General features: G+C 60.1%; 9 protein-coding genes across 9 annotated transcripts; all 9 read left to right on the forward strand.

The window, feature by feature from the left end:
• Positions 1 to 1,151: 1,151 nt before the first annotated feature.
• LOC135232388 (ubiquitin carboxyl-terminal hydrolase 17-like protein 6) lies at positions 1,152 to 2,743 on the forward strand. Its single transcript, XM_064290939.1, is given in 2 exon segments — positions 1,152 to 1,604; positions 1,607 to 2,743. Coding segments are annotated over 2 exon segments (1,590 nt in total).
• Positions 2,744 to 3,262: 519 nt separating this feature from the next.
• On the forward strand, positions 3,263 to 5,664 carry LOC135232389 (ubiquitin carboxyl-terminal hydrolase 17-like protein 6). Its single transcript, XM_064290940.1, is given in 3 exon segments — positions 3,263 to 3,352; positions 4,196 to 4,525; positions 4,528 to 5,664. Coding segments are annotated over 3 exon segments (1,557 nt in total).
• Positions 5,665 to 6,185: 521 nt separating this feature from the next.
• On the forward strand, positions 6,186 to 8,587 carry LOC100661950 (ubiquitin carboxyl-terminal hydrolase 17-like protein 6). Its single transcript, XM_064290941.1, is given in 3 exon segments — positions 6,186 to 6,275; positions 7,119 to 7,448; positions 7,451 to 8,587. Coding segments are annotated over 3 exon segments (1,557 nt in total).
• A 1,329-nt stretch (positions 8,588 to 9,916) lies between these two features.
• Positions 9,917 to 11,508, forward strand: LOC135232390 (ubiquitin carboxyl-terminal hydrolase 17-like protein 6). The gene is given in 2 exon segments (XM_064290942.1): positions 9,917 to 10,369; positions 10,372 to 11,508. Coding segments are annotated over 2 exon segments (1,590 nt in total).
• Positions 11,509 to 12,027: 519 nt separating this feature from the next.
• LOC135232391 (ubiquitin carboxyl-terminal hydrolase 17-like protein 6) lies at positions 12,028 to 14,429 on the forward strand. Its single transcript, XM_064290943.1, is given in 3 exon segments — positions 12,028 to 12,117; positions 12,961 to 13,290; positions 13,293 to 14,429. Coding segments are annotated over 3 exon segments (1,557 nt in total).
• A 1,331-nt stretch (positions 14,430 to 15,760) lies between these two features.
• Positions 15,761 to 17,350, forward strand: LOC135232392 (ubiquitin carboxyl-terminal hydrolase 17-like protein 6). Its single transcript, XM_064290944.1, has one exon. The coding sequence runs from the start codon at positions 15,761 to 15,763 to the stop codon at positions 17,348 to 17,350; it is 1,590 nt and encodes a 529-aa protein (XP_064147014.1).
• Positions 17,351 to 17,871: 521 nt separating this feature from the next.
• On the forward strand, positions 17,872 to 20,273 carry LOC135232393 (ubiquitin carboxyl-terminal hydrolase 17-like protein 6). The gene is given in 3 exon segments (XM_064290945.1): positions 17,872 to 17,961; positions 18,805 to 19,134; positions 19,137 to 20,273. Coding segments are annotated over 3 exon segments (1,557 nt in total).
• Positions 20,274 to 21,604: 1,331 nt separating this feature from the next.
• On the forward strand, positions 21,605 to 23,194 carry LOC100661099 (ubiquitin carboxyl-terminal hydrolase 17-like protein 6). The gene has a single exon (XM_003420435.3). It carries the CDS (start codon positions 21,605 to 21,607, stop codon positions 23,192 to 23,194), a length of 1,590 nt encoding a protein of 529 aa, XP_003420483.2.
• A 336-nt stretch (positions 23,195 to 23,530) lies between these two features.
• Positions 23,531 to 26,117, forward strand: LOC135232394 (ubiquitin carboxyl-terminal hydrolase 17-like protein 6). The gene is made up of 3 exons (XM_064290946.1): positions 23,531 to 23,579; positions 24,324 to 24,457; positions 24,651 to 26,117. Exons 1-3 carry the CDS (start codon positions 23,531 to 23,533, stop codon positions 26,115 to 26,117), a joined length of 1,650 nt encoding a protein of 549 aa, XP_064147016.1.
• The last annotated feature ends 1,402 nt before the right edge of the window (positions 26,118 to 27,519 follow it).

The following is a 27,519-nucleotide window of genomic DNA, read 5'->3' on the forward strand; positions in this document are numbered from 1 at the left end:
CATGTTGTGGGGATCGCAACGGATGTCACAAAACAATATGCGTGTAAATTTTAGAATGAGCAATAAAGTTGAGTTGTAAACTTCCACCTAAGGCGCGAGCGCGCGCACACACACACACACACACACACAAAGTCAGAAGGATACCGACTCCGAGATGCCCCAACTCCGTACCCCTGTCTTCGGGTGTATGCCAGACAGGAAAGGTAAGGGTTGATGGAAAGGTGTTCCCTGGACTCAGGGGTGAGTGGGGCTGGCCAGACACTCAGAGCGGAGATCTGGCCCGTGGCCGGGGGTGGACTCCTGACTAGGGGAGCCAATGGCAAAGGGGAGGGAGGGAGGAGATGCGGGGTACGGCCCGGAGGGAGCAAGGCGCCCGGTGGAACAGGTCGGACCTTGGGGTTAGTGGGGGCTCAGCGCCAGTGGAGGTGGTGGTATGCGCAGGGCCGGCCCCGAAGAGGGCTGATGGGAGAGCAGCGGCTGGCCAAGCCGGCCGTTCGGAGGCTTGCCTGTGAAGCGGGAGCTTGGTTCTGCCCTGCTCGTTGATGTCGAGGCAGGGGAAGCCTGGCTGTGATGGTTAAGCTCTTGTGTCGCCTTGCTGGGCCGTGATTCCCAGCGGTCTGGCAGTTCCGGTGTAGCTTGGCGGTCCCATGATGACGTGATCACTCCCATGATGAGATTTGATAGAGTGGGATGACTTCCATGATGGCATCTGCTGCGAGCAGCCAGTCAGGTGAAAGGGAGTTTCCTTGGGGGTGTGGCCTTCGTTGACCTAAGCCGGCTCTGGGACAAGGCTGGCGGGCTTTTGCTGACTCTGGGTCCTGTGGCTGGCTGCTGTTGTTCTGACCTCCGTTTCTGCGGACTTGAGGTAGGAGCTTTGCTGCGGGCTGGCCCGTCCATCCTGGGATCCTTCGGCCCGTGAGGAAGAGCCCTGCTCTCCCACCTGCCAGTCTGGCGTTGGCCAGCCCCCTGCGGCTCCGTGCAGCAGGAGAAGCCTCGGGCCTGGCCTGTGCATTCGGGACGTTCCAGCCTTTACAACCACCTGAGCCATTGCCTTGTTGGAAAGCTCTCTATTTTGATGTCCGTAGGCTTTGCCGGTTTTGCATCTCCAGAGAACCCAGCCTAAGACACTGGCCATCTTTGTTTCCACAGCCATGGAGGCGCCTTCTCTCCACGGCGGAGGTCAGGGTCAGTTGGCCGTCTCTCCCAAACCCAGCACTTCCTGCCTCCCGGCAGCCGGTCCTGAAAGGCACTGCGCTCCCTCTCTGGCTCACCAGCCCTGGCGGACATCCCAGAAGCAGAGCGCCTGCCGCGACGACGGGGTGCTTGCTCCCCATTTGACACTCGCCTCGACTTGGAGCAGGTCTTCCGGGGTCGGGGCAGGGCTCCGCAACATGGGGGACACCTGCTACGTGAACGCGGCACTGCAGTGTCTGACGTACACGCCGCCCCTCGCCGACTACATGCTGTCCCGGGAGCACGCCGCAAGCTGTGAGCAGCAGGGCTACTGCGTGCTGTGTGCAATGCAGGATCACATCACCCGAGCCCTCAGCCATCCAGGTGACGTCATGGAGCCCTCACACGCGCTGGCTAGAGGCCTCCATAGACACACCAACAGGAAGACGCCCATGAATTTCTCATGTCCACTCTGGACGCCATGCAGAAAGCCTGCCTGCGGAGCCACAGGCACTTGCGCGGCCTCTCCGAAGACACCACTCTGATCCGCCGAATCTTTGGCGGCTACTGGAGGTCTCGAATCCAGTGTCGCCACTGCCAGGGAGTGTCAGACACCTTCGACCCTTACCTGGACATCACCCTGGATATCCAGGCAGCTCAGAGTGTGAACCAAGCTTTGGAACAGCTGGTCACGGCCGAAGAGCTGGATGGTGAAAATTCCTATCAGTGTAGGATTTGTCAGAGGAAGATGCCCGCTTCCAAGACGCTGACTTTGCACACTTGCCCCGAGGCCCTCGTCCTTGTACTGAAACGCTTCTCAGACCTGAGCTGTGACAAAAATGCTAAGCAGGTGCGCTACCCTGCGAGTCTGGACGTGAGCAGATGCCTGTCTCGGCAGGACGGAGGACCGGCTGCTTACAGACTCTACGCAGTGCTGGTCCATGTTGGGTGGACTTGCCACACGGGCCACTACCTCTCTTACGTCAAGGCTGGCAACGGCAAGTGGTACCGAATGGACGATGCCGAGGTCTCGGCATGCGATGTGACTTGTGTGCTGAGCCAACAAGCCTACGCCCTGTTTTACATCCACCAGAGCGAGTTGGTCAGAGGGAGTGGGGGTGTGGCACGGGGCGGCGCATCAGGAGGCCACGGGATGGAGGCCGCGGACGAGGGGACTAGGCCAGGGGTGCCCGAAGGGGACGCCAAAGTCAACGTTGTAGCCGCGGACGAGGAGCAACTGGGAGGACCAGCCAGCCGACAAATGACCTTGGAGGAGTGGAAAATCCTCCAAGCGCGAGACCGACTGAAGCCCCAGTTCAACATCAGGGTAGTAGAGAGTGCACTGCCTTCCAACGCAGTGGTCATTCACAAGCCGAAACCCAGGAGTGGGGTGGCAAAGGATCACGGGGAGCAAGAAGGCCACCGCCTGAAGGATCCGGCCAGGGACATCCCCGCTCGGGTGGCCATCCACTGTGGCAATGAAGTCTTCCCACGCAGGGATGTCAGAGGTAGCAAGAAGAAGAGGAAGAAGAGAGGGAAGGGTACCTGGTCACTCGATGGATTCCAGTAGATTGGGCAGGCCTGTGACGCACAAAAAATAACACACCCGAGGAAGGTGCTTCTTAGGTCCACGGAGCATTCAAGACCAAAAGGACAGCGCCCGTGGGAAAGGAGGAGGACAAAGCAGGACGGGACCGGAAATGGGTGAAGGGACACGGGAAACCTGGGTGGAGAGGGGGGAGCGCACTGTCATGTTGTGGGGATCGCAACGGATGTCACAAAACAATATGCGTGTAAATTTTAGAATGAGCAATAAAGTTGAGTTGTAAACTTCCACCTAAGGCGCGAGCGCGCGCACACACACACACACACACACAAAGTCAGAAGGATACCGACTCCGAGATGCCCCAACTCCGTACCCCTGTCTTCGGGTGTATGCCAGACAGGAAAGGTAAGGGTTGATGGAAAGGTGTTCCCTGGACTCAGGGGTGAGTGGGGCTGGCCAGACACTCAGAGCGGAGATCTGGCCCGTGGCCGGGGGTGGACTCCTGACTAGGGGAGCCAGTGGCAAAGGGGAGGGAGGGAGGAGATGCGGGGTACGGCCCGGAGGGAGCAAGGCGCCCGGTGGAACAGGTCGGACCTTGGGGTTAGTGGGGGCTCAGCGCCAGTGGAGGTGGTGGTATGCGCAGGGCCGGCCCCGAAGAGGGCTGATGGGAGAGCAGCGGCTGGCCAAGCCGGCCCTTCGGAGGCTTGCCTGTGAAGCGGGAGCTTGGTTCTGCCCTGCTCGTTGATGTCGAGGCAGGGGAAGCCTGGCTGTGATGGTTAAGCTCTTGTGTCGCCTGGCTGGGCCGTGATTCCCAGCGGTCTGGCAGTTCCGGTGTAGCTTGGCGGTCCCATGATGACGTGATCACTCCCATGATGAGATTTGATAGAGTGGGATGACTTCCATGATGGCATCTGCTGCGAGCAGCCAGTCAGGTGAAAGGGAGTTTCCTTGGGGGTGTGGCCTTCGTTGACCTAAGCCGGCTCTGGGACAAGGCTGGCGGGCTTTTGCTGACTCTGGGTCCTGTGGCTGGCTGCTGTTGTTCTGACCTCCGTTTCTGCGGACTTGAGGTAGGAGCTTTGCTGCGGGCTGGCCCGTCCATCCTGGGATCCTTCGGCCCGTGAGGAAGAGCCCTGCTCTCCCACCTGCCAGTCTGGCGTTGGCCAGCCCCCTGCGGCTCCGTGCAGCAGGAGAAGCCTCGGGCCTGGCCTGTGCATTCGGGACGTTCCAGCCTTTACAACCGCCTGAGCCATTGCCTTGTTGGAAAGCTCTCTATTTTGATGTCCGTAGGCTTTGCCGGTTTTGCATCTCCAGAGAACCCAGCCTAAGACACTGGCCATCTTTGTTTCCACAGCCATGGAGGCGCCTTCTCTCCACTGCGGAGGTCAGGGTCAGTTGGCCGTCTCTCCCAAACCCAGCACTTCCTGCCTCCCGGCAGCCGGTCCTGAAAGGCACTGCGCTCCCTCTCTGGCTCACCAGCCCTGGCGGACATCCCAGAAGCAGAGCGCCTGCCGCGACGACGGGGTGCTTGCTCCCCATTTGACACTCGCCTCGACTTGGAGCAGGTCTTCCGGGGTCGGGGCAGGGCTCCGCAACATGGGGGACACCTGCTACGTGAACGCGGCACTGCAGTGTCTGACGTACACGCCGCCCCTCGCCGACTACATGCTGTCCCGGGAGCACGCCGCAAGCTGTGAGCAGCAGGGCTACTGCGTGCTGTGTGCAATGCAGGATCACATCACCCGAGCCCTCAGCCATCCAGGTGACGTCATGGAGCCCTCACACGCGCTGGCTAGAGGCCTCCATAGACACACCAACAGGAAGACGCCCATGAATTTCTCATGTCCGCTCTGGACGCCGTGCAGAAAGCCTGCCTGCGGAGCCACAGGCACTTGCGCGGCCTCTCGGAAGACACCACCCTGATCCGCCGAATCTTTGGCGGCTACTGGAGGTCTCGAATCCAGTGTCGCCACTGCCAGGGAGTGTCAGACACCTTCGACCCTTACCTGGACATCACCCTGGATATCCAGGCAGCTCAGAGTGTGAACCAAGCTTTGGAACAGCTGGTCACGGCCGAAGAGCTGGATGGTGAAAATTCCTATCAGTGTAGGATTTGTCAGAGGAAGATGCCCGCTTCCAAGACGCTGACTTTGCACACTTGCCCCGAGGCCCTCGTCCTTGTACTGAAACGCTTCTCAGACCTGAGCGGTGACAAAAATGCTAAGCAGGTGCGCTACCCTGCGAGTCTGGACGTGAGCAGATGCCTGTCTCGGCAGGACGGAGGACCGGCTGCTTACAGACTCTACGCAGTGCTGGTCCATGTTGGGTGGACTTGCCACACGGGCCACTACCTCTCTTACGTCAAGGCTGGCAACGGCAAGTGGTACCGAATGGACGATGCCGAGGTCTCGGCATGCGATGTGACTTGTGTGCTGAGCCAACAAGCCTACGCCCTGTTTTACATCCACCAGAGCGAGTTGGTCAGAGGGAGTGGGGGTGTGGCACGGGGCGGCGCATCAGGAGGCCACGGGATGGAGGCCGCGGACGAGGGGCCTAGGCCAGGGGTGCCCGAAGGGGACGCCAAAGTCAACGTTGTAGCCGCGGACGAGGAGCAACTGGGAGGACCAGCCAGCCGACAAATGACCTTGGAGGAGTGGAAAATCCTCCAAGCGCGAGACCGACTGAAGCCCCAGTTCAACATCAGGGTAGTAGAGAGTGCACTGCCTTCCAACGCAGTGGTCATTCACAAGCCGAAACCCAGGAGTGGGGTGGCAAAGGATCACGGGGAGCAAGAAGGCCACCGCCTGAAGGATCCGGCCAGGGACATCCCCGCTCGGGTGGCCATCCACTGTGGCAATGACGTCTTCCCACGCAGGGATGTCAGAGGTAGCAAGAAGAAGAGGAAGAAGAGAGGGAAGGGTACCTGGTCACTCGATGGATTCCAGTAGATTGGGCAGGCCTGTGACGCACAAAAAATAACACACCCGAGGAAGGTGCTTCTTAGGTCCACGGAGCATTCAAGACCAAAAGGACAGCGCCCGTGGGAAAGGAGGAGGACAAAGCAGGACGGGACCGGAAATGGGTGAAGGGACACGGGAAACCTGGGTGGAGAGGGGGGAGCGCACTGTCATGTTGTGGGGATCGCAACGGATGTCACAAAACAATATGCGTGTAAATTTTAGAATGAGCAATAAAGTTGAGTTGTAAACTTCCACCTAAGGCGCGAGCGCGCGCGCACACATACACACACACACACAAAGTCAGAAGGATACCGACTCCGAGATGCCCCAACTCCGTACCCCTGTCTTCGGGTGTATGCCAGACAGGAAAGGTAAGGGTTGATGGAAAGGTGTTCCCTGGACTCAGGGGTGAGTGGGGCTGGCCAGACACTCAGAGCGGAGATCTGGCCCGTGGCCGGGGGTGGACTCCTGACTAGGGGAGCCAGTGGCAAAGGGGAGGGAGGGAGGAGATGCGGGGTACGGCCCGGAGGGAGCAAGGCGCCCGGTGGAACAGGTCGGACCTTGGGGTTAGTGGGGGCTCAGCGCCAGTGGAGGTGGTGGTATGCGCAGGGCCGGCCCCGAAGAGGGCTGATGGGAGAGCAGCGGCTGGCCAAGCCGGCCCTTCGGAGGCTTGCCTGTGAAGCGGGAGCTTGGTTCTGCCCTGCTCGTTGATGTCGAGGCAGGGGAAGCCTGGCTGTGACGGTTAAGCTCTTGTGTCGCCTGGCTGGGCCATGATTCCCAGCGGTCTGGCAGTTCCGGTGTAGCTTGGCGGTCCCATGATGACGTGATCACTCCCATGATGAGATTTGATAGAGTGGGATGACTTCCATGATGGCATCTGCTGCGAGCAGCCAGTCAGGTGAAAGGGAGTTTCCTTGGGGGTGTGGCCTTCGTTGACCTAAGCCGGCTCTGGGACAAGGCTGGCAGGCTTTTGCTGACTCTGGGTCCTGTGGCTGGCTGCTGTTGTTCTGACCTCCGTTTCTGCGGACTTGAGGTAGGAGCTTTGCTGCGGGCTGGCCCGTCCATCCTGGGATCCTTCGGCCCGTGAGGAAGAGCCCTGCTCTCCCACCTGCCAGTCTGGCGTTGGCCAGCCCCCTGCGGCTCCGTGCAGCAGGAGAAGCCTCGGGCCTGGCCTGTGCATTCGGGACGTTCCAGCCTTTACAACCGCCTGAGCCATTGCCTTGTTGGAAAGCTCTCTATTTTGATGTCCGTAGGCTTTGCCGGTTTTGCATCTCCAGAGAACCCAGCCTAAGACACTGGCCATCTTTGTTTCCACAGCCATGGAGGCGCCTTCTCTCCACGGCAGAGGTCAGGGTCAGTTGGCCGTCTCTCCCAAACCCAGCACTTCCTGCCTCCCGGCAGCCGGTCCTGAAAGGCACTGCGCTCCCTCTCTGGCTCACCAGCCCTGGCGGACATCCCAGAAGCAGAGCGCCTGCCGCGACGACGGGGTGCTTGCTCCCCATTTGACACTCGCCTCGACTTGGAGCAGGTCTTCCGGGGTCGGGGCAGGGCTCCGCAACATGGGGGACACCTGCTACGTGAACGCGGCACTGCAGTGTCTGACGTACACGCCGCCCCTCGCCGACTACATGCTGTCCCGGGAGCACGCAGCAAGCTGTGGGCAGCAGGGCTACTGCGTGCTGTGTGCAATGCAGGATCACATCACCCGAGCCCTCAGCCATCCAGGTGACGTCATGGAGCCCTCACACGCGCTGGCTAGAGGCCTCCATAGACACACCAACAGGAAGACGCCCATGAATTTCTCATGTCCGCTCTGGACGCCGTGCAGAAAGCCTGCCTGCGGAGCCACAGGCACTTGCGCGGCCTCTCGGAAGACACCACCCTGATCCGCCGAATCTTTGGCGGCTACTGGAGGTCTCGAATCCAGTGTCGCCACTGCCAGGGAGTGTCAGACACCTTCGACCCTTACCTGGACATCACCCTGGATATCCAGGCAGCTCAGAGTGTGAACCAAGCTTTGGAACAGCTGGTCACGGCCGAAGAGCTGGATGGTGAAAATTCCTATCAGTGTAGGATTTGTCAGAGGAAGATGCCCGCTTCCAAGACGCTGACTTTGCACACTTGCCCCGAGGCCCTCGTCCTTGTACTGAAACGCTTCTCAGACCTGAGCGGTGACAAAAATGCTAAGCAGGTGCGCTACCCTGTGAGTCTGGACGTGAGCAGATGCCTGTCTCGGCAGGACGGAGGACCGGCTGCTTACAGACTCTACGCAGTGCTGGTCCATGTTGGGTGGACTTGCCACACGGGCCACTACCTCTCTTACGTCAAGGCTGGCAACGGCAAGTGGTACCGAATGGACGATGCCGAGGTCTCGGCATGCGATGTGACTTGTGTGCTGAGCCAACAAGCCTACGCCCTGTTTTACATCCACCAGAGCGAGTTGGTCAGAGGGAGTGGGGGTGTGGCACGGGGCGGCGCATCAGGAGGCCACGGGATGGAGGCCGCGGACGAGGGGCCTAGGCCAGGGGTGCCCGAAGGGGACGCCAAAGTCAACGTTGTAGCCGCGGACGAGGAGCAACTGGGAGGACCAGCCAGCCGACAAATGACCTTGGAGGAGTGGAAAATCCTCCAAGCGCGAGACCGACTGAAGCCCCAGTTCAACATCAGGGTAGTAGAGAGTGCACTGCCTTCCAACGCAGTGGTCATTCACAAGCCGAAACCCAGGAGTGGGGTGGCAAAGGATCACGGGGAGCAAGAAGGCCACCGCCTGAAGGATCCGGCCAGGGACATCCCCGCTCGGGTGGCCATCCACTGTGGCAATGACGTCTTCCCACGCAGGGATGTCAGAGGTAGCAAGAAGAAGAGGAAGAAGAGAGGGAAGGGTACCTGGTCACTCGATGGATTCCAGTAGATTGGGCAGGCCTGTGACGCACAAAAAATAACACACCCGAGGAAGGTGCTTCTTAGGTCCACGGAGCATTCAAGACCAAAAGGACAGCGCCCGTGGGAAAGGAGGAGGACAAAGCAGGACGGGACCGGAAATGGGTGAAGGGACACGGGAAACCTGGGTGGAGAGGGGGGAGCGCACTGTCATGTTGTGGGGATCGCAACGGATGTCACAAAACAATATGCGTGTAAATTTTAGAATGAGCAATAAAGTTGAGTTGTAAACTTCCACCTAAGGCGCGAGCGCGCGCACACACACACACACACACACAAAGTCAGAAGGATACCGACTCCGAGATGCCCCAACTCCGTACCCCTGTCTTCGGGTGTATGCCAGACAGGAAAGGTAAGGGTTGATGGAAAGGTGTTCCCTGGACTCAGGGGTGAGTGGGGCTGGCCAGACACTCAGAGCGGAGATCTGGCCCGTGGCCGGGGGTGGACTCCTGACTAGGGGAGCCAATGGCAAAGGGGAGGGAGGGAGGAGATGCGGGGTACGGCCCGGAGGGAGCAAGGCGCCCGGTGGAACAGGTCGGACCTTGGGGTTAGTGGGGGCTCAGCGCCAGTGGAGGTGGTGGTATGCGCAGGGCCGGCCCCGAAGAGGGCTGATGGGAGAGCAGCGGCTGGCCAAGCCGGCCGTTCGGAGGCTTGCCTGTGAAGCGGGAGCTTGGTTCTGCCCTGCTCGTTGATGTCGAGGCAGGGGAAGCCTGGCTGTGATGGTTAAGCTCTTGTGTCGCCTTGCTGGGCCGTGATTCCCAGCGGTCTGGCAGTTCCGGTGTAGCTTGGCGGTCCCATGATGACGTGATCACTCCCATGATGAGATTTGATAGAGTGGGATGACTTCCATGATGGCATCTGCTGCGAGCAGCCAGTCAGGTGAAAGGGAGTTTCCTTGGGGGTGTGGCCTTCGTTGACCTAAGCCGGCTCTGGGACAAGGCTGGCGGGCTTTTGCTGACTCTGGGTCCTGTGGCTGGCTGCTGTTGTTCTGACCTCCGTTTCTGCGGACTTGAGGTAGGAGCTTTGCTGCGGGCTGGCCCGTCCATCCTGGGATCCTTCGGCCCGTGAGGAAGAGCCCTGCTCTCCCACCTGCCAGTCTGGCGTTGGCCAGCCCCCTGCGGCTCCGTGCAGCAGGAGAAGCCTCGGGCCTGGCCTGTGCATTCGGGACGTTCCAGCCTTTACAACCACCTGAGCCATTGCCTTGTTGGAAAGCTCTCTATTTTGATGTCCGTAGGCTTTGCCGGTTTTGCATCTCCAGAGAACCCAGCCTAAGACACTGGCCATCTTTGTTTCCACAGCCATGGAGGCGCCTTCTCTCCACGGCGGAGGTCAGGGTCAGTTGGCCGTCTCTCCCAAACCCAGCACTTCCTGCCTCCCGGCAGCCGGTCCTGAAAGGCACTGCGCTCCCTCTCTGGCTCACCAGCCCTGGCGGACATCCCAGAAGCAGAGCGCCTGCCGCGACGACGGGGTGCTTGCTCCCCATTTGACACTCGCCTCGACTTGGAGCAGGTCTTCCGGGGTCGGGGCAGGGCTCCGCAACATGGGGGACACCTGCTACGTGAACGCGGCACTGCAGTGTCTGACGTACACGCCGCCCCTCGCCGACTACATGCTGTCCCGGGAGCACGCCGCAAGCTGTGAGCAGCAGGGCTACTGCGTGCTGTGTGCAATGCAGGATCACATCACCCGAGCCCTCAGCCATCCAGGTGACGTCATGGAGCCCTCACACGCGCTGGCTAGAGGCCTCCATAGACACACCAACAGGAAGACGCCCATGAATTTCTCATGTCCACTCTGGACGCCATGCAGAAAGCCTGCCTGCGGAGCCACAGGCACTTGCGCGGCCTCTCCGAAGACACCACTCTGATCCGCCGAATCTTTGGCGGCTACTGGAGGTCTCGAATCCAGTGTCGCCACTGCCAGGGAGTGTCAGACACCTTCGACCCTTACCTGGACATCACCCTGGATATCCAGGCAGCTCAGAGTGTGAACCAAGCTTTGGAACAGCTGGTCACGGCCGAAGAGCTGGATGGTGAAAATTCCTATCAGTGTAGGATTTGTCAGAGGAAGATGCCCGCTTCCAAGACGCTGACTTTGCACACTTGCCCCGAGGCCCTCGTCCTTGTACTGAAACGCTTCTCAGACCTGAGCTGTGACAAAAATGCTAAGCAGGTGCGCTACCCTGCGAGTCTGGACGTGAGCAGATGCCTGTCTCGGCAGGACGGAGGACCGGCTGCTTACAGACTCTACGCAGTGCTGGTCCATGTTGGGTGGACTTGCCACACGGGCCACTACCTCTCTTACGTCAAGGCTGGCAACGGCAAGTGGTACCGAATGGACGATGCCGAGGTCTCGGCATGCGATGTGACTTGTGTGCTGAGCCAACAAGCCTACGCCCTGTTTTACATCCACCAGAGCGAGTTGGTCAGAGGGAGTGGGGGTGTGGCACGGGGCGGCGCATCAGGAGGCCACGGGATGGAGGCCGCGGACGAGGGGACTAGGCCAGGGGTGCCCGAAGGGGACGCCAAAGTCAACGTTGTAGCCGCGGACGAGGAGCAACTGGGAGGACCAGCCAGCCGACAAATGACCTTGGAGGAGTGGAAAATCCTCCAAGCGCGAGACCGACTGAAGCCCCAGTTCAACATCAGGGTAGTAGAGAGTGCACTGCCTTCCAACGCAGTGGTCATTCACAAGCCGAAACCCAGGAGTGGGGTGGCAAAGGATCACGGGGAGCAAGAAGGCCACCGCCTGAAGGATCCGGCCAGGGACATCCCCGCTCGGGTGGCCATCCACTGTGGCAATGAAGTCTTCCCACGCAGGGATGTCAGAGGTAGCAAGAAGAAGAGGAAGAAGAGAGGGAAGGGTACCTGGTCACTCGATGGATTCCAGTAGATTGGGCAGGCCTGTGACGCACAAAAAATAACACACCCGAGGAAGGTGCTTCTTAGGTCCACGGAGCATTCAAGACCAAAAGGACAGCGCCCGTGGGAAAGGAGGAGGACAAAGCAGGACGGGACCGGAAATGGGTGAAGGGACACGGGAAACCTGGGTGGAGAGGGGGGAGCGCACTGTCATGTTGTGGGGATCGCAACGGATGTCACAAAACAATATGCGTGTAAATTTTAGAATGAGCAATAAAGTTGAGTTGTAAACTTCCACCTAAGGCGCGAGCGCGCGCACACACACACACACACACACAAAGTCAGAAGGATACCGACTCCGAGATGCCCCAACTCCGTACCCCTGTCTTCGGGTGTATGCCAGACAGGAAAGGTAAGGGTTGATGGAAAGGTGTTCCCTGGACTCAGGGGTGAGTGGGGCTGGCCAGACACTCAGAGCGGAGATCTGGCCCGTGGCCGGGGGTGGACTCCTGACTAGGGGAGCCAGTGGCAAAGGGGAGGGAGGGAGGAGATGCGGGGTACGGCCCGGAGGGAGCAAGGCGCCCGGTGGAACAGGTCGGACCTTGGGGTTAGTGGGGGCTCAGCGCCAGTGGAGGTGGTGGTATGCGCAGGGCCGGCCCCGAAGAGGGCTGATGGGAGAGCAGCGGCTGGCCAAGCCGGCCCTTCGGAGGCTTGCCTGTGAAGCGGGAGCTTGGTTCTGCCCTGCTCGTTGATGTCGAGGCAGGGGAAGCCTGGCTGTGATGGTTAAGCTCTTGTGTCGCCTGGCTGGGCCGTGATTCCCAGCGGTCTGGCAGTTCCGGTGTAGCTTGGCGGTCCCATGATGACGTGATCACTCCCATGATGAGATTTGATAGAGTGGGATGACTTCCATGATGGCATCTGCTGCGAGCAGCCAGTCAGGTGAAAGGGAGTTTCCTTGGGGGTGTGGCCTTCGTTGACCTAAGCCGGCTCTGGGACAAGGCTGGCGGGCTTTTGCTGACTCTGGGTCCTGTGGCTGGCTGCTGTTGTTCTGACCTCCGTTTCTGCGGACTTGAGGTAGGAGCTTTGCTGCGGGCTGGCCCGTCCATCCTGGGATCCTTCGGCCCGTGAGGAAGAGCCCTGCTCTCCCACCTGCCAGTCTGGCGTTGGCCAGCCCCCTGCGGCTCCGTGCAGCAGGAGAAGCCTCGGGCCTGGCCTGTGCATTCGGGACGTTCCAGCCTTTACAACCGCCTGAGCCATTGCCTTGTTGGAAAGCTCTCTATTTTGATGTCCGTAGGCTTTGCCGGTTTTGCATCTCCAGAGAACCCAGCCTAAGACACTGGCCATCTTTGTTTCCACAGCCATGGAGGCGCCTTCTCTCCACTGCGGAGGTCAGGGTCAGTTGGCCGTCTCTCCCAAACCCAGCACTTCCTGCCTCCCGGCAGCCGGTCCTGAAAGGCACTGCGCTCCCTCTCTGGCTCACCAGCCCTGGCGGACATCCCAGAAGCAGAGCGCCTGCCGCGACGACGGGGTGCTTGCTCCCCATTTGACACTCGCCTCGACTTGGAGCAGGTCTTCCGGGGTCGGGGCAGGGCTCCGCAACATGGGGGACACCTGCTACGTGAACGCGGCACTGCAGTGTCTGACGTACACGCCGCCCCTCGCCGACTACATGCTGTCCCGGGAGCACGCCGCAAGCTGTGAGCAGCAGGGCTACTGCGTGCTGTGTGCAATGCAGGATCACATCACCCGAGCCCTCAGCCATCCAGGTGACGTCATGGAGCCCTCACACGCGCTGGCTAGAGGCCTCCATAGACACACCAACAGGAAGACGCCCATGAATTTCTCATGTCCGCTCTGGACGCCGTGCAGAAAGCCTGCCTGCGGAGCCACAGGCACTTGCGCGGCCTCTCGGAAGACACCACCCTGATCCGCCGAATCTTTGGCGGCTACTGGAGGTCTCGAATCCAGTGTCGCCACTGCCAGGGAGTGTCAGACACCTTCGACCCTTACCTGGACATCACCCTGGATATCCAGGCAGCTCAGAGTGTGAACCAAGCTTTGGAACAGCTGGTCACGGCCGAAGAGCTGGATGGTGAAAATTCCTATCAGTGTAGGATTTGTCAGAGGAAGATGCCCGCTTCCAAGACGCTGACTTTGCACACTTGCCCCGAGGCCCTCGTCCTTGTACTGAAACGCTTCTCAGACCTGAGCGGTGACAAAAATGCTAAGCAGGTGCGCTACCCTGCGAGTCTGGACGTGAGCAGATGCCTGTCTCGGCAGGACGGAGGACCGGCTGCTTACAGACTCTACGCAGTGCTGGTCCATGTTGGGTGGACTTGCCACACGGGCCACTACCTCTCTTACGTCAAGGCTGGCAACGGCAAGTGGTACCGAATGGACGATGCCGAGGTCTCGGCATGCGATGTGACTTGTGTGCTGAGCCAACAAGCCTACGCCCTGTTTTACATCCACCAGAGCGAGTTGGTCAGAGGGAGTGGGGGTGTGGCACGGGGCGGCGCATCAGGAGGCCACGGGATGGAGGCCGCGGACGAGGGGCCTAGGCCAGGGGTGCCCGAAGGGGACGCCAAAGTCAACGTTGTAGCCGCGGACGAGGAGCAACTGGGAGGACCAGCCAGCCGACAAATGACCTTGGAGGAGTGGAAAATCCTCCAAGCGCGAGACCGACTGAAGCCCCAGTTCAACATCAGGGTAGTAGAGAGTGCACTGCCTTCCAACGCAGTGGTCATTCACAAGCCGAAACCCAGGAGTGGGGTGGCAAAGGATCACGGGGAGCAAGAAGGCCACCGCCTGAAGGATCCGGCCAGGGACATCCCCGCTCGGGTGGCCATCCACTGTGGCAATGACGTCTTCCCACGCAGGGATGTCAGAGGTAGCAAGAAGAAGAGGAAGAAGAGAGGGAAGGGTACCTGGTCACTCGATGGATTCCAGTAGATTGGGCAGGCCTGTGACGCACAAAAAATAACACATCCGAGGAAGGTGCTTCTTAGGTCCACGGAGCATTCAAGGCCAAAAGGACAGCGCCCGTGGGAAAAGAGGAGGACAAAGCAGGACGGGACCGGAAGTGGGTGAAGGGACACAGGAAACCTGGGTGGAGAGGGGGGAGCGCACTGTCATGTTGTGGGGATCGCAACGGATGTCACAAAACAATATGCGTGTAAATTTTAGAATGAGCAATAAAGTTGAGTTGTAAACTTCCACCTAAGGCGCGAGCGCGCGCGCACACACACACACACACACACAAAGTCAGAAGGATACCGACTCCGAGATGCCCCAACTCCGTACCCCTGTCTTCGGGTGTATGCCAGACAGGAAAGGTAAGGGTTGATGGAAAGGTGTTCCCTGGACTCAGGGGTGAGTGGGGCTGGCCAGACACTCAGAGCGGAGATCTGGCCCGTGGCCGGGGGTGGACTCCTGACTAGGGGAGCCAGTGGCAAAGGGGAGGGAGGGAGGAGATGCGGGGTACGGCCCGGAGGGAGCAAGGCGCCCGGTGGAACAGGTCGGACCTTGGGGTTAGTGGGGGCTCAGCGCCAGTGGAGGTGGTGGTATGCGCAGGGCCGGCCCCGAAGAGGGCTGATGGGAGAGCAGCGGCTGGCCAAGCCGGCCGTTCGGAGGCTTGCCTGTGAAGCGGGAGCTTGGTTCTGCCCTGCTCGTTGATGTCGAGGCAGGGGAAGCCTGGCTGTGATGGTTAAGCTCTTGTGTCGCCTTGCTGGGCCGTGATTCCCAGCGGTCTGGCAGTTCCGGTGTAGCTTGGCGGTCCCATGATGACGTGATCACTCCCATGATGAGATTTGATAGAGTGGGATGACTTCCATGATGGCATCTGCTGCGAGCAGCCAGTCAGGTGAAAGGGAGTTTCCTTGGGGGTGTGGCCTTCGTTGACCTAAGCCGGCTCTGGGACAAGGCTGGCGGGCTTTTGCTGACTCTGGGTCCTGTGGCTGGCTGCTGTTGTTCTGACCTCCGTTTCTGCGGACTTGAGGTAGGAGCTTTGCTGCGGGCTGGCCCGTCCATCCTGGGATCCTTCGGCCCGTGAGGAAGAGCCCTGCTCTCCCACCTGCCAGTCTGGCGTTGGCCAGCCCCCTGCGGCTCCGTGCAGCAGGAGAAGCCTCGGGCCTGGCCTGTGCATTCGGGACGTTCCAGCCTTTACAACCGCCTGAGCCATTGCCTTGTTGGAAAGCTCTCTATTTTGATGTCCGTAGGCTTTGCCGGTTTTGCATCTCCAGAGAACCCAGCCTAAGACACTGGCCATCTTTGTTTCCACAGCCATGGAGGCGCCTTCTCTCCACTGCGGAGGTCAGGGTCAGTTGGCCGTCTCTCCCAAACCCAGCACTTCCTGCCTTCCGGCAGCCGGTCCTGAAAGACACTGCGCTCCCTCTCTGGCTCACCAGCCCTGGCGGACATCCCAGAAGCAGAGCGCCTGCCGCGACGACGGGGTGCTTGCTCCCCATTTGACACTCGCCTCGACTTGGAGCAGGTCTTCCGGGGTCGGGGCAGGGCTCCGCAACATGGGGGACACCTGCTACGTGAACGCGGCGCTGCAGTGTCTGACGTACACGCCGCCCCTCGCCGACTACATGCTGTCCCGGGAGCACGCCGCAAGCTGTGAGCAGCAGGGCTACTGCGTGCTGTGTGCAATGCAGGATAACATCACCCGAGCCCTCAGCCATCCAGGTGACGTCATGGAGCCCTCACACGCGCTGGCTAGAGGCCTCCATAGACACCAACAGGAAGACGCCCATGAATTTCTCATGTCCACTCTGGACGCCGTGCAGAAAGCCTGCCTGCGGAGCCACAGGCACTTGCGCGGCCTCTCCGAAGACACCACCCTGATCCGCCGAATCTTTGGCGGCTACTGGAGGTCTCGAATCCAGTGTTGCCACTGCCAGGGAGTGTCAGACACCTTCGACCCTTACCTGGACATCACCCTGGATATCCAGGCAGCTCAGAGTGTGAACCAAGCTTTGGAACAGCTGGTCACGGCCGAAGAGCTGGATGGTGAAAATTCCTATCAGTGTAGGATTTGTCAGAGGAAGATGCCCGCTTCCAAGACGCTGACTTTGCACACTTGCCCCGAGGCCCTCGTCCTTGTACTGAAACGCTTCTCAGACCTGAGCGGTGACAAAAATGCTAAGCAGGTGCGCTACCCTGCGAGTCTGGACGTGAGCAGATGCCTGTCTCGGCAGGACGGAGGACCGGCTGCTTACAGACTCTACGCAGTGCTGGTCCATGTTGGGTGGACTTGCCACACGGGCCACTACCTCTCTTACGTCAAGGCTGGCAACGGCAAGTGGTACCGAATGGACGATGCCGAGGTCTCGGCATGCGATGTGACTTGTGTGCTGAGCCAACAAGCCTACGCCCTGTTTTACATCCACCAGAGCGAGTTGGTCAGAGGGAGTGGGGGTGTGGCACGGGGCGGCGCATCAGGAGGCCACGGGATGGAGGCCGCGGACGAGGGGCCTAGGCCAGGGGTGCCCGAAGGGGACGCCAAAGTCAACGTTGTAGCCGCGGACGAGGAGCAACTGGGAGGACCAGCCAGCCGACAAATGACCTTGGAGGAGTGGAAAATCCTCCAAGCGCGAGACCGACTGAAGCCCCAGTTCAACATCAGGGTAGTAGAGAGTGCACTGCCTTCCAACGCAGTGGTCATTCACAAGCCGAAACCCAGGAGTGGGGTGGCAAAGGATCACGGGGAGCAAGAAGGCCACCGCCTGAAGGATCCGGCCAGGGACATCCCCGCTCGGGTGGCCATCCACTGTGGCAATGACGTCTTCCCACGCAGGGATGTCAGAGGTAGCAAGAAGAAGAGGAAGAAGAGAGGGAAGGGTACCTGGTCACTCGATGGATTCCAGTAGATTGGGCAGGCCTGTGACGCACAAAAAATAACACACCCGAGGAAGGTGCTTCTTAGGTCCACGGAGCATTCAAGACCAAAAGGACAGCGCCCGTGGGAAAGGAGGAGGACAAAGCAGGACGGGACCGGAAATGGGTGAAGGGACACGGGAAACCTGGGTGGAGAGGGGGGAGCGCACTGTCATGTTGTGGGGATCGCAACGGATGTCACAAAACAATATGCGTGTAAATTTTAGAATGAGCAATAAAGTTGAGTTGTAAACTTCCACCTAAGGCGCAAGCGCGCGCGCGCACACACACACACACACACAAAGTCAGAAGGATACCGACTCCGAGATGCCCCAACTCCGTACCCCTGTCTTCGGGTGTATGCCAGACAGGAAAGGTAAGGGTTGATGGAAAGGTGTTCCCTGGACTCAGGGGTGAGTGGGGCTGGCCAGACACTCAGAGCGGAGATCTGGCCCGTGGCCGGGGGTGGACTCCTGACTAGGGGAGCCAGTGGCAAAGGGGAGGGAGGGAGGAGATGCGGGGTACGGCCCGGAGGGAGCAAGGCGCCCGGTGGAACAGGTCGGACCTTGGGGTTAGTGGGGGCTCAGCGCCAGTGGAGGTGGTGGTATGCGCAGGGCCGGCCCCGAAGAGGGCTGATGGGAGAGCAGCGGCTGGCCAAGCCGGCCCTTCGGAGGCTTGCCTGTGAAGCGGGAGCTTGGTTCTGCCCTGCTCGTTGATGTCGAGGCAGGGGAAGCCTGGCTGTGATGGTTAAGCTCTTGTGTCGCCTGGCTGGGCCGTGATTCCCAGCGGTCTGGCAGTTCCGGTGTAGCTTGGCGGTCCCATGATGACGTGATCACTCCCATGATGAGATTTGATAGAGTGGGATGACTTCCATGATGGCATCTGCTGCGAGCAGCCAGTCAGGTGAAAGGGAGTTTCCTTGGGGGTGTGGCCTTCGTTGACCTAAGCCGGCTCTGGGACAAGGCTGGCGGGCTTTTGCTGACTCTGGGTCCTGTGGCTGGCTGCTGTTGTTCTGACCTCCGTTTCTGCGGACTTGAGGTAGGAGCTTTGCTGCGGGCTGGCCCGTCCATCCTGGGATCCTTCGGCCCGTGAGGAAGAGCCCTGCTCTCCCACCTGCCAGTCTGGCGTTGGCCAGCCCCCTGCGGCTCCGTGCAGCAGGAGAAGCCTCGGGCCTGGCCTGTGCATTCGGGACGTTCCAGCCTTTACAACCGCCTGAGCCATTGCCTTGTTGGAAAGCTCTCTATTTTGATGTCCGTAGGCTTTGCCGGTTTTGCATCTCCAGAGAACCCAGCCTAAGACACTGGCCATCTTTGTTTCCACAGCCATGGAGGCGCCTTCTCTCCACTGCGGAGGTCAGGGTCAGTTGGCCGTCTCTCCCAAACCCAGCACTTCCTGCCTCCCGGCAGCCGGTCCTGAAAGGCACTGCGCTCCCTCTCTGGCTCACCAGCCCTGGCGGACATCCCAGAAGCAGAGCGCCTGCCGCGACGACGGGGTGCTTGCTCCCCATTTGACACTCGCCTCGACTTGGAGCAGGTCTTCCGGGGTCGGGGCAGGGCTCCGCAACATGGGGGACACCTGCTACGTGAACGCGGCGCTGCAGTGTCTGACGTACACGCCGCCCCTCGCCGACTACATGCTGTCCCGGGAGCACGCCGCAAGCTGTGAGCAGCAGGGCTACTGCGTGCTGTGTGCAATGCAGGATCACATCACCCGAGCCCTCAGCCATCCAGGTGACGTCATGGAGCCCTCACACGCGCTGGCTAGAGGCCTCCATAGACACACCAACAGGAAGACGCCCATGAATTTCTCATGTCCGCTCTGGACGCCGTGCAGAAAGCCTGCCTGCGGAGCCACAGGCACTTGCGCGGCCTCTCCGAAGACACCACCCTGATCCGCCGAATCTTTGGCGGCTACTGGAGGTCTCGAATCCAGTGTTGCCACTGCCAGGGAGTGTCAGACACCTTCGACCCTTACCTGGACATCACCCTGGATATCCAGGCAGCTCAGAGTGTGAACCAAGCTTTGGAACAGCTGGTCACGGCCGAAGAGCTGGATGGTGAAAATTCCTATCAGTGTAGGATTTGTCAGAGGAAGATGCCCGCTTCCAAGACGCTGACTTTGCACACTTGCCCCGAGGCTCTCGTCCTTGTACTGAAACGCTTCTCAGACCTGAGCGGTGACAAAAATGCTAAGCAGGTGCGCTACCCTGCGAGTCTGGACGTGAGCAGATGCCTGTCTCGGCAGGACGGAGGACCGGCTGCTTACAGACTCTACGCAGTGCTGGTCCATGTTGGGTGGACTTGCCACACGGGCCACTACCTCTCTTACGTCAAGGCTGGCAACGGCAAGTGGTACCGAATGGACGATGCCGAGGTCTCGGCATGCGATGTGACTTGTGTGCTGAGCCAACAAGCCTACGCCCTGTTTTACATCCACCAGAGCGAGTTGGTCAGAGGGAGTGGGGGTGTGGCACGGGGCGGCGCATCAGGAGGCCACGGGATGGAGGCCGCGGATGAGGGGCCTAGGCCAGGGGTGCCCGAAGGGGACGCCAAAGTCAACGTTGTAGCCGCGGACGAGGAGCAACTGGGAGGACCAGCCAGCCGACAAATGACCTTGGAGGAGTGGAAAATCCTCCAAGCGCGAGACCGACTGAAGCCCCAGTTCAACATCAGGGTAGTAGAGAGTGCACTGCCTTCCAACGCAGTGGTCATTCACAAGCCGAAACCCAGGAGTGGGGTGGCAAAGGATCACGGGGAGCAAGAAGGCCACCGCCTGAAGGATCCGGCCAGGGACATCCCCGCTCGGGTGGCCATCCACTGTGGCAATGACGTCTTCCCACGCAGGGATGTCAGAGGTAGCAAGAAGAAGAGGAAGAAGAGAGGGAAGGGTACCTGGTCACTCGATGGATTCCAGTAGATTGGGCAGGCCTGTGACGCACAAAAAATAACACATCCGAGGAAGGTGCTTCTTAGGTCCACGGAGCATTCAAGGCCAAAAGGACAGCGCCCGTGGGAAAAGAGGAGGACAAAGCAGGACGGGACCGGAAGTGGGTGAAGGGACACAGGAAACCTGGGTGGAGAGGGGGGAGCGCACTGTCATGTTGTGGGGATCGCAACGGATGTCACAAAACAATATGCGTGTAAATTTTAGAATGAGCAATAAAGTTGAGTTGTAAACTTCCACCTAAGGCGCGAGCGCGCGCGCACACACACACACACACACACAAAGTCAGAAGGATACCGACTCCGAGATGCCCCAACTCCGTACCCCTGTCTTCGGGTGTATGCCAGACAGGAAAGGTAAGGGTTGATGGAAAGGTGTTCCCTGGACTCAGGGGTGAGTGGGGCTGGCCAGACACTCAGAGCGGAGATCAGGCCCGTGGCCGGGGGTGGACTCCTGACTAGGGGAGCCAGTGGCAAAGGGGAGGGAGGGAGGAGATGCGGGGTACGGCCCGGAGGGAGCAAGGCGCCCGGTGGAACAGGTCAGACCTTGGGGTTAGTGGGGGCTCAGCGCCAGTGGAGGTGGTGGTATGCGCAGGGCCGGCCCCGAAGAGGGCTGATGGGAGAGCAGCGGCTGCCCAAGCCGGCCCTTCGGAGGCTTGCCTGTGAAGCGGGAGCTTGGTTCTGCCCTGCTCGTTGATGTCGAGGCAGGGGAAGCCTGGCTGTGATGGTTAAGCTCTTGTGTCGCCTTGCTGGGCCGTGATTCCCAGCGGTCTGGCAGTTCCAGTGTAGCTTGGCGGTCCCATGATGACGTGATCACTCCCATGATGAGATTTGATAGAGTGGGATGACTTCCATGATGGCATCTGCTGCGAGCAGCCAGTCAGGTGAAAGGGAGTTTCCTTGGGGGTGTGGCCTTCGTTGACCTAAGCCGGCTCTGGGACAAGGCTGGCGGGCTTTTGCTGACTCTGGGTCCTGTGGCTGGCTGCTGTTGTTCTGACCTCCGTTTCTGCGGACTTGAGGTAGGAGCTTTGCTGCGGGCTGGCCCGTCCATCCTGGGATCCTTCGGCCCGTGAGGAAGAGCCCTGCTCTCCCACCTGCCAGTCTGGCGTTGGCCAGCCCCCTGCGGCTCCGTGCAGCAGGAGAAGCCTCGGGCCTGGCCTGTGCATTCGGGACGTTCCAGCCTTTACAACCGCCTGAGCCATTGCCTTGTTGGAAAGCTCTCTATTTTGATGTCCGTAGGCTTTGCCGGTTTTGCATCTCCAGAGAACCCAGCCTAAGACACTGGCCATCTTTGTTTCCACAGCCATGGAGGCGCCTTCTCTCCACTGCGGAGGTCAGGGTCAGTTGGCCGTCTCTCCCAAACCCAGCACTTCCTGCCTTCCGGCAGCCGGTCCTGAAAGACACTGCGCTCCCTCTCTGGCTCACCAGCCCTGGCGGACATCCCAGAAGCAGAGCGCCTGCCGCGACGACGGGGTGCTTGCTCCCCATTTGACACTCGCCTCGACTTGGAGCAGGTCTTCCGGGGTCGGGGCAGGGCTCCGCAACATGGGGGACACCTGCTACGTGAACGCGGCGCTGCAGTGTCTGACGTACACGCCGCCCCTCGCCGACTACATGCTGTCCCGGGAGCACGCCGCAAGCTGTGAGCAGCAGGGCTACTGCGTGCTGTGTGCAATGCAGGATAACATCACCCGAGCCCTCAGCCATCCAGGTGACGTCATGGAGCCCTCACACGCGCTGGCTAGAGGCCTCCATAGACACCAACAGGAAGACGCCCATGAATTTCTCATGTCCACTCTGGACGCCGTGCAGAAAGCCTGCCTGCGGAGCCACAGGCACTTGCGCGGCCTCTCCGAAGACACCACCCTGATCCGCCGAATCTTTGGCGGCTACTGGAGGTCTCGAATCCAGTGTTGCCACTGCCAGGGAGTGTCAGACACCTTCGACCCTTACCTGGACATCACCCTGGATATCCAGGCAGCTCAGAGTGTGAACCAAGCTTTGGAACAGCTGGTCACGGCCGAAGAGCTGGATGGTGAAAATTCCTATCAGTGTAGGATTTGTCAGAGGAAGATGCCCGCTTCCAAGACGCTGACTTTGCACACTTGCCCCGAGGCCCTCGTCCTTGTACTGAAACGCTTCTCAGACCTGAGCGGTGACAAAAATGCTAAGCAGGTGCGCTACCCTGCGAGTCTGGACGTGAGCAGATGCCTGTCTCGGCAGGACGGAGGACCGGCTGCTTACAGACTCTACGCAGTGCTGGTCCATGTTGGGTGGACTTGCCACACGGGCCACTACCTCTCTTACGTCAAGGCTGGCAACGGCAAGTGGTACCGAATGGACGATGCCGAGGTCTCGGCATGCGATGTGACTTGTGTGCTGAGCCAACAAGCCTACGCCCTGTTTTACATCCACCAGAGCGAGTTGGTCAGAGGGAGTGGGGGTGTGGCACGGGGCGGCGCATCAGGAGGCCACGGGATGGAGGCCGCGGACGAGGGGCCTAGGCCAGGGGTGCCCGAAGGGGACGCCAAAGTCAACGTTGTAGCCGCGGACGAGGAGCAACTGGGAGGACCAGCCAGCCGACAAATGACCTTGGAGGAGTGGAAAATCCTCCAAGCGCGAGACCGACTGAAGCCCCAGTTCAACATCAGGGTAGTAGAGAGTGCACTGCCTTCCAACGCAGTGGTCATTCACAAGCCGAAACCCAGGAGTGGGGTGGCAAAGGATCACGGGGAGCAAGAAGGCCACCGCCTGAAGGATCCGGCCAGGGACATCCCCGCTCGGGTGGCCATCCACTGTGGCAATGACGTCTTCCCACGCAGGGATGTCAGAGGTAGCAAGAAGAAGAGGAAGAAGAGAGGGAAGGGTACCTGGTCACTCGATGGATTCCAGTAGATTGGGCAGGCCTGTGACGCACAAAAAATAACACACCCGAGGAAGGTGCTTCTTAGGTCCACGGAGCATTCAAGACCAAAAGGACAGCGCCCGTGGGAAAGGAGGAGGACAAAGCAGGACGGGACCGGAAATGGGTGAAGGGACACGGGAAACCTGGGTGGAGAGGGGGGAGCGCACTGTCATGTTGTGGGGATCGCAACGGATGTCACAAAACAATATGCGTGTAAATTTTAGAATGAGCAATAAAGTTGAGTTGTAAACTTCCACCTAAGGCGCAAGCGCGCGCGCGCACACACACACACACACACACAAAGTCAGAAGGATACCGACTCCGAGATGCCCCAACTCCGTACCCCTGTCTTCGGGTGTATGCCAGACAGGAAAGGTAAGGGTTGATGGAAAGGTGTTCCCTGGACTCAGGGGTGAGTGGGGCTGGCCAGACACTCAGAGCGGAGATCTGGCCCGTGGCCGGGGGTGGACTCCTGACTAGGGGAGCCAGTGGCAAAGGGGAGGGAGGGAGGAGATGCGGGGTACGGCCCGGAGGGAGCAAGGCGCCCGGTGGAACAGGTCAGACCTTGGGGTTAGTGGGGGCTCAGCGCCAGTGGAGGTGGTGGTATGTGCAGGGCCGGCCCCGAAGAGGGCTGATGGGAGAGCAGCGGCTGGCCAAGCCGGCCCTTCGGAGGCTTGCCTGTGAAGCGGGAGCTTGGTTCTGCCCTGCTCGTTGATGTCGAGGCAGGGGAAGCCTGGCTGTGATGGTTAAGCTCTTGTGTCGCCTGGCTGGGCCGTGATTCCCAGCGGTCTGGCAGTTCCGGTGTAGCTTGGCGGTCCCATGATGACGTGATCACTCCCATGATGAGATTTGATAGAGTGGGATGACTTCCATGATGGCATCTGCTGCGAGCAGCCAGTCAGGTGAAAGGGAGTTTCCTTGGGGGTGTGGCCTTCGTTGACCTAAGCCGGCTCTGGGACAAGGCTGGCAGGCTTTTGCTGACTCTGGGTCCTGTGGCTGGCTGCTGTTGTTCTGACCTCCGTTTCTGCGGACTTGAGGTAGGAGCTTTGCTGCGGGCTGGCCCGTCCATCCTGGGATCCTTCGGCCCGTGAGGAAGAGCCCTGCTCTCCCACCTGCCAGTCTGGCGTTGGCCAGCCCCCTGCGGCTCCGTGCAGCAGGAGAAGCCTCGGGCCTGGCCTGTGCACTCGGGACGTTCCAGCCTTTACAACCGCCTGAGCCATTGCCTTGTTGGAAAGCTCTCTATTTTGATGTCCGTAGGCTTTGCCGGTTTTGCTTCTCCAGAGAACCCAGCCTAAGACACTGGCCATCTTTGTTTCCACAGCCATGGAGGCGCCTTCTCTCCACTGCGGAGGTCAGGGTCAGTTGGCCGTCTCTCCCAAACCCAGCACTTCCTGCCTCCCGGCAGCCGGTCCTGAAAGGCACTGCGCTCCCTCTCTGGCTCACCAGCCCTGGCGGACATCCCAGAAGCAGAGCGCCTGCCGCGACGACGGGGTGCTTGCTCCCCATTTGACACTCGCCTCGACTTGGAGCAGGTCTTCCGGGGTCGGGGCAGGGCTCCGCAACATGGGGGACACCTGCTACGTGAACGCGGCGCTGCAGTGTCTGACGTACACGCCGCCCCTCGCCGACTACATGCTGTCCCGGGAGCACGCCGCAAGCTGTGAGCAGCAGGGCTACTGCGTGCTGTGTGCAATGCAGGATAACATCACCCGAGCCCTCAGCCATCCAGGTGACGTCATGGAGCCCTCACACGCGCTGGCTAGAGGCCTCCATAGACACCAACAGGAAGACGCCCATGAATTTCTCATGTCCGCTCTGGACGCCATGCAGAAAGCCTGCCTGCGGAGCCACAGGCACTTGCGCGGCCTCTCCGAAGACACCACCCTGATCCGCCGAATCTTTGGCGGCTACTGGAGGTCTCGAATCCAGTGTTGCCACTGCCAGGGAGTGTCAGACACCTTCGACCCTTACCTGGACATCACCCTGGATATCCAGGCAGCTCAGAGTGTGAACCAAGCTTTGGAACAGCTGGTCACGGCCGAAGAGCTGGATGGTGAAAATTCCTATCAGTGTAGGATTTGTCAGAGGAAGATGCCCGCTTCCAAGACGCTGACTTTGCACACTTGCCCCGAGGCCCTCGTCCTTGTACTGAAACGCTTCTCAGACCTGAGCGGTGACAAAAATGCTAAGCAGGTGCGCTACCCTGCGAGTCTGGACGTGAGCAGATGCCTGTCTCGGCAGGACGGAGGACCGGCTGCTTACAGACTCTACGCAGTGCTGGTCCATGTTGGGTGGACTTGCCACACGGGCCACTACCTCTCTTACGTCAAGGCTGGCAACGGCAAGTGGTACCGAATGGACGATGCCGAGGTCTCGGCATGCGATGTGACTTGTGTGCTGAGCCAACAAGCCTACGCCCTGTTTTACATCCACCAGAGCGAGTTGGTCAGAGGGAGTGGGGGTGTGGCACGGGGCGGCGCATCAGGAGGCCACGGGATGGAGGCCGCGGACGAGGGGCCTAGGCCAGGGGTGCCCGAAGGGGACGCCAAAGTCAACGTTGTAGCCGCGGACGAGGAGCAACTGGGAGGACCAGCCAGCCGACAAATGACCTTGGAGGAGTGGAAAATCCTCCAAGCGCGAGACCGACTGAAGCCCCAGTTCAACATCAGGGTAGTAGAGAGTGCACTGCCTTCCAACGCAGTGGTCATTCACAAGCCGAAACCCAGGAGTGGGGTGGCAAAGGATCACGGGGAGCAAGAAGGCCACCGCCTGAAGGATCCGGCCAGGGACATCCCCGCTCGGGTGGCCATCCACTGTGGCAATGACGTCTTCCCACGCAGGGATGTCAGAGGTAGCAAGAAGAAGAGGAAGAAGAGAGGGAAGGGTACCTGGTCACTCGATGGATTCCAGTAGATTGGGCAGGCCTGTGACGCACAAAAAATAACACACCCGAGGAAGGTGCTTCTTAGGTCCACGGAGCATTCAAGACCAAAAGGACAGCGCCCGTGGGAAAGGAGGAGGACAAAGCAGGACGGGACCGGAAATGGGTGAAGGGACACGGGAAACCTGGGTGGAGAGGGGGGAGCGCACTGTCATGTTGTGGGGATCGCAACGGATGTCACAAAACAATATGCGTGTAAATTTTAGAATGAGCAATAAAGTTGAGTTGTAAACTTGCAGCTAAGGCACGAGCGCGCGCACACACACACAAACACACACAAAGTCAGAAGGATACCGACTCCGAGATGCCCCAACTCCGTACCCCTGTCTTCGGGTGTATGCCAGACAGGAAAGGTAAGGGTTGATGGAAAGGTGTTCCCTGGACTCAGGGGTGAGTGGGGCTGGCCAGACACTCAGAGCGGAGATCTGGCCCGTGGCCGGGGGTGGACTTCTGACTAGGGGAGCCAGTGGCAAAGGGGAGGGAGGGAGGAGATGCGGGGTACGGCCCGGAGGGAGCAAGGCGCCCGGTGGAACAGGTCGGACCTTGGGGTTAGTGAGGGCTCAGCGCCAGTGGAGGTGGTGGTATGCGCAGGGCCGGCCCCGAAGAGGGCTGATGGGAGAGCAGCGGCTGGCCAAGCCGGCCATTCGGAGGCTTGCCTGTGAAGCGGGAGCTTGGTTCTGCCCTGCTCGTTGATGTCGAGGCAGGGGAAGCCTGGCTGTGATGGTTAAGCTCTTGTGTCGCCTGGCTGGGCCGTGATTCCCAGCGGTCTGGCAGTTCCGGTGTAGCTTGGCGGTCCCATGATGACGTGATCACTCCCATGATGAGATTTGATAGAGTGGGATGACTTCCATGATGGCATCTGCTGCGAGCAGCCAGTCAGGTGAAAGGGAGTTTCCTTGGGGGTGTGGCCTTCGTTGACCTAAGCCGGCTCTGGGACAAGGCTGGCGGGCTTTTGCTGACTCTGGGTCCTGTGGCTGGCTGCTGTTGTTCTGACCTCCGTTTCTGCGGACTTGAGGTAGGAGCTTTGCTGCGGGCTGGCCCGTCCATCCTGGGATCCTTCGGCCCGTGAGGAAGAGCCCTGCTCTCCCACCTGCCAGTCTGGCGTTGGCCAGCCCCCTGCGGCTCCGTGCAGCAGGAGAAGCCTCGGGCCTGGCCTGTGCACTCGGGACGTTCCAGCCTTTACAACCGCCTGAGCCATTGCCTTGTTGGAAAGCTCTCTATTTTGATGTCCGTAGGCTTTGCCGGTTTTGCTTCTCCAGAGAACCCAGCCTAAGACACTGGCCATCTTTGTTTCCACAGCCATGGAGGCGCCTTCTCTCCACTGCGGAGGTCAGGGTCAGTTGGCCGTCTCTCCCAAACCCAGCACTTCCTGCC

Source organism: Loxodonta africana, chromosome 9 (assembly GCF_030014295.1).
Source record: "Loxodonta africana isolate mLoxAfr1 chromosome 9, mLoxAfr1.hap2, whole genome shotgun sequence".
NCBI classification, from domain to species: domain Eukaryota; kingdom Metazoa; phylum Chordata; class Mammalia; order Proboscidea; family Elephantidae; genus Loxodonta; species Loxodonta africana.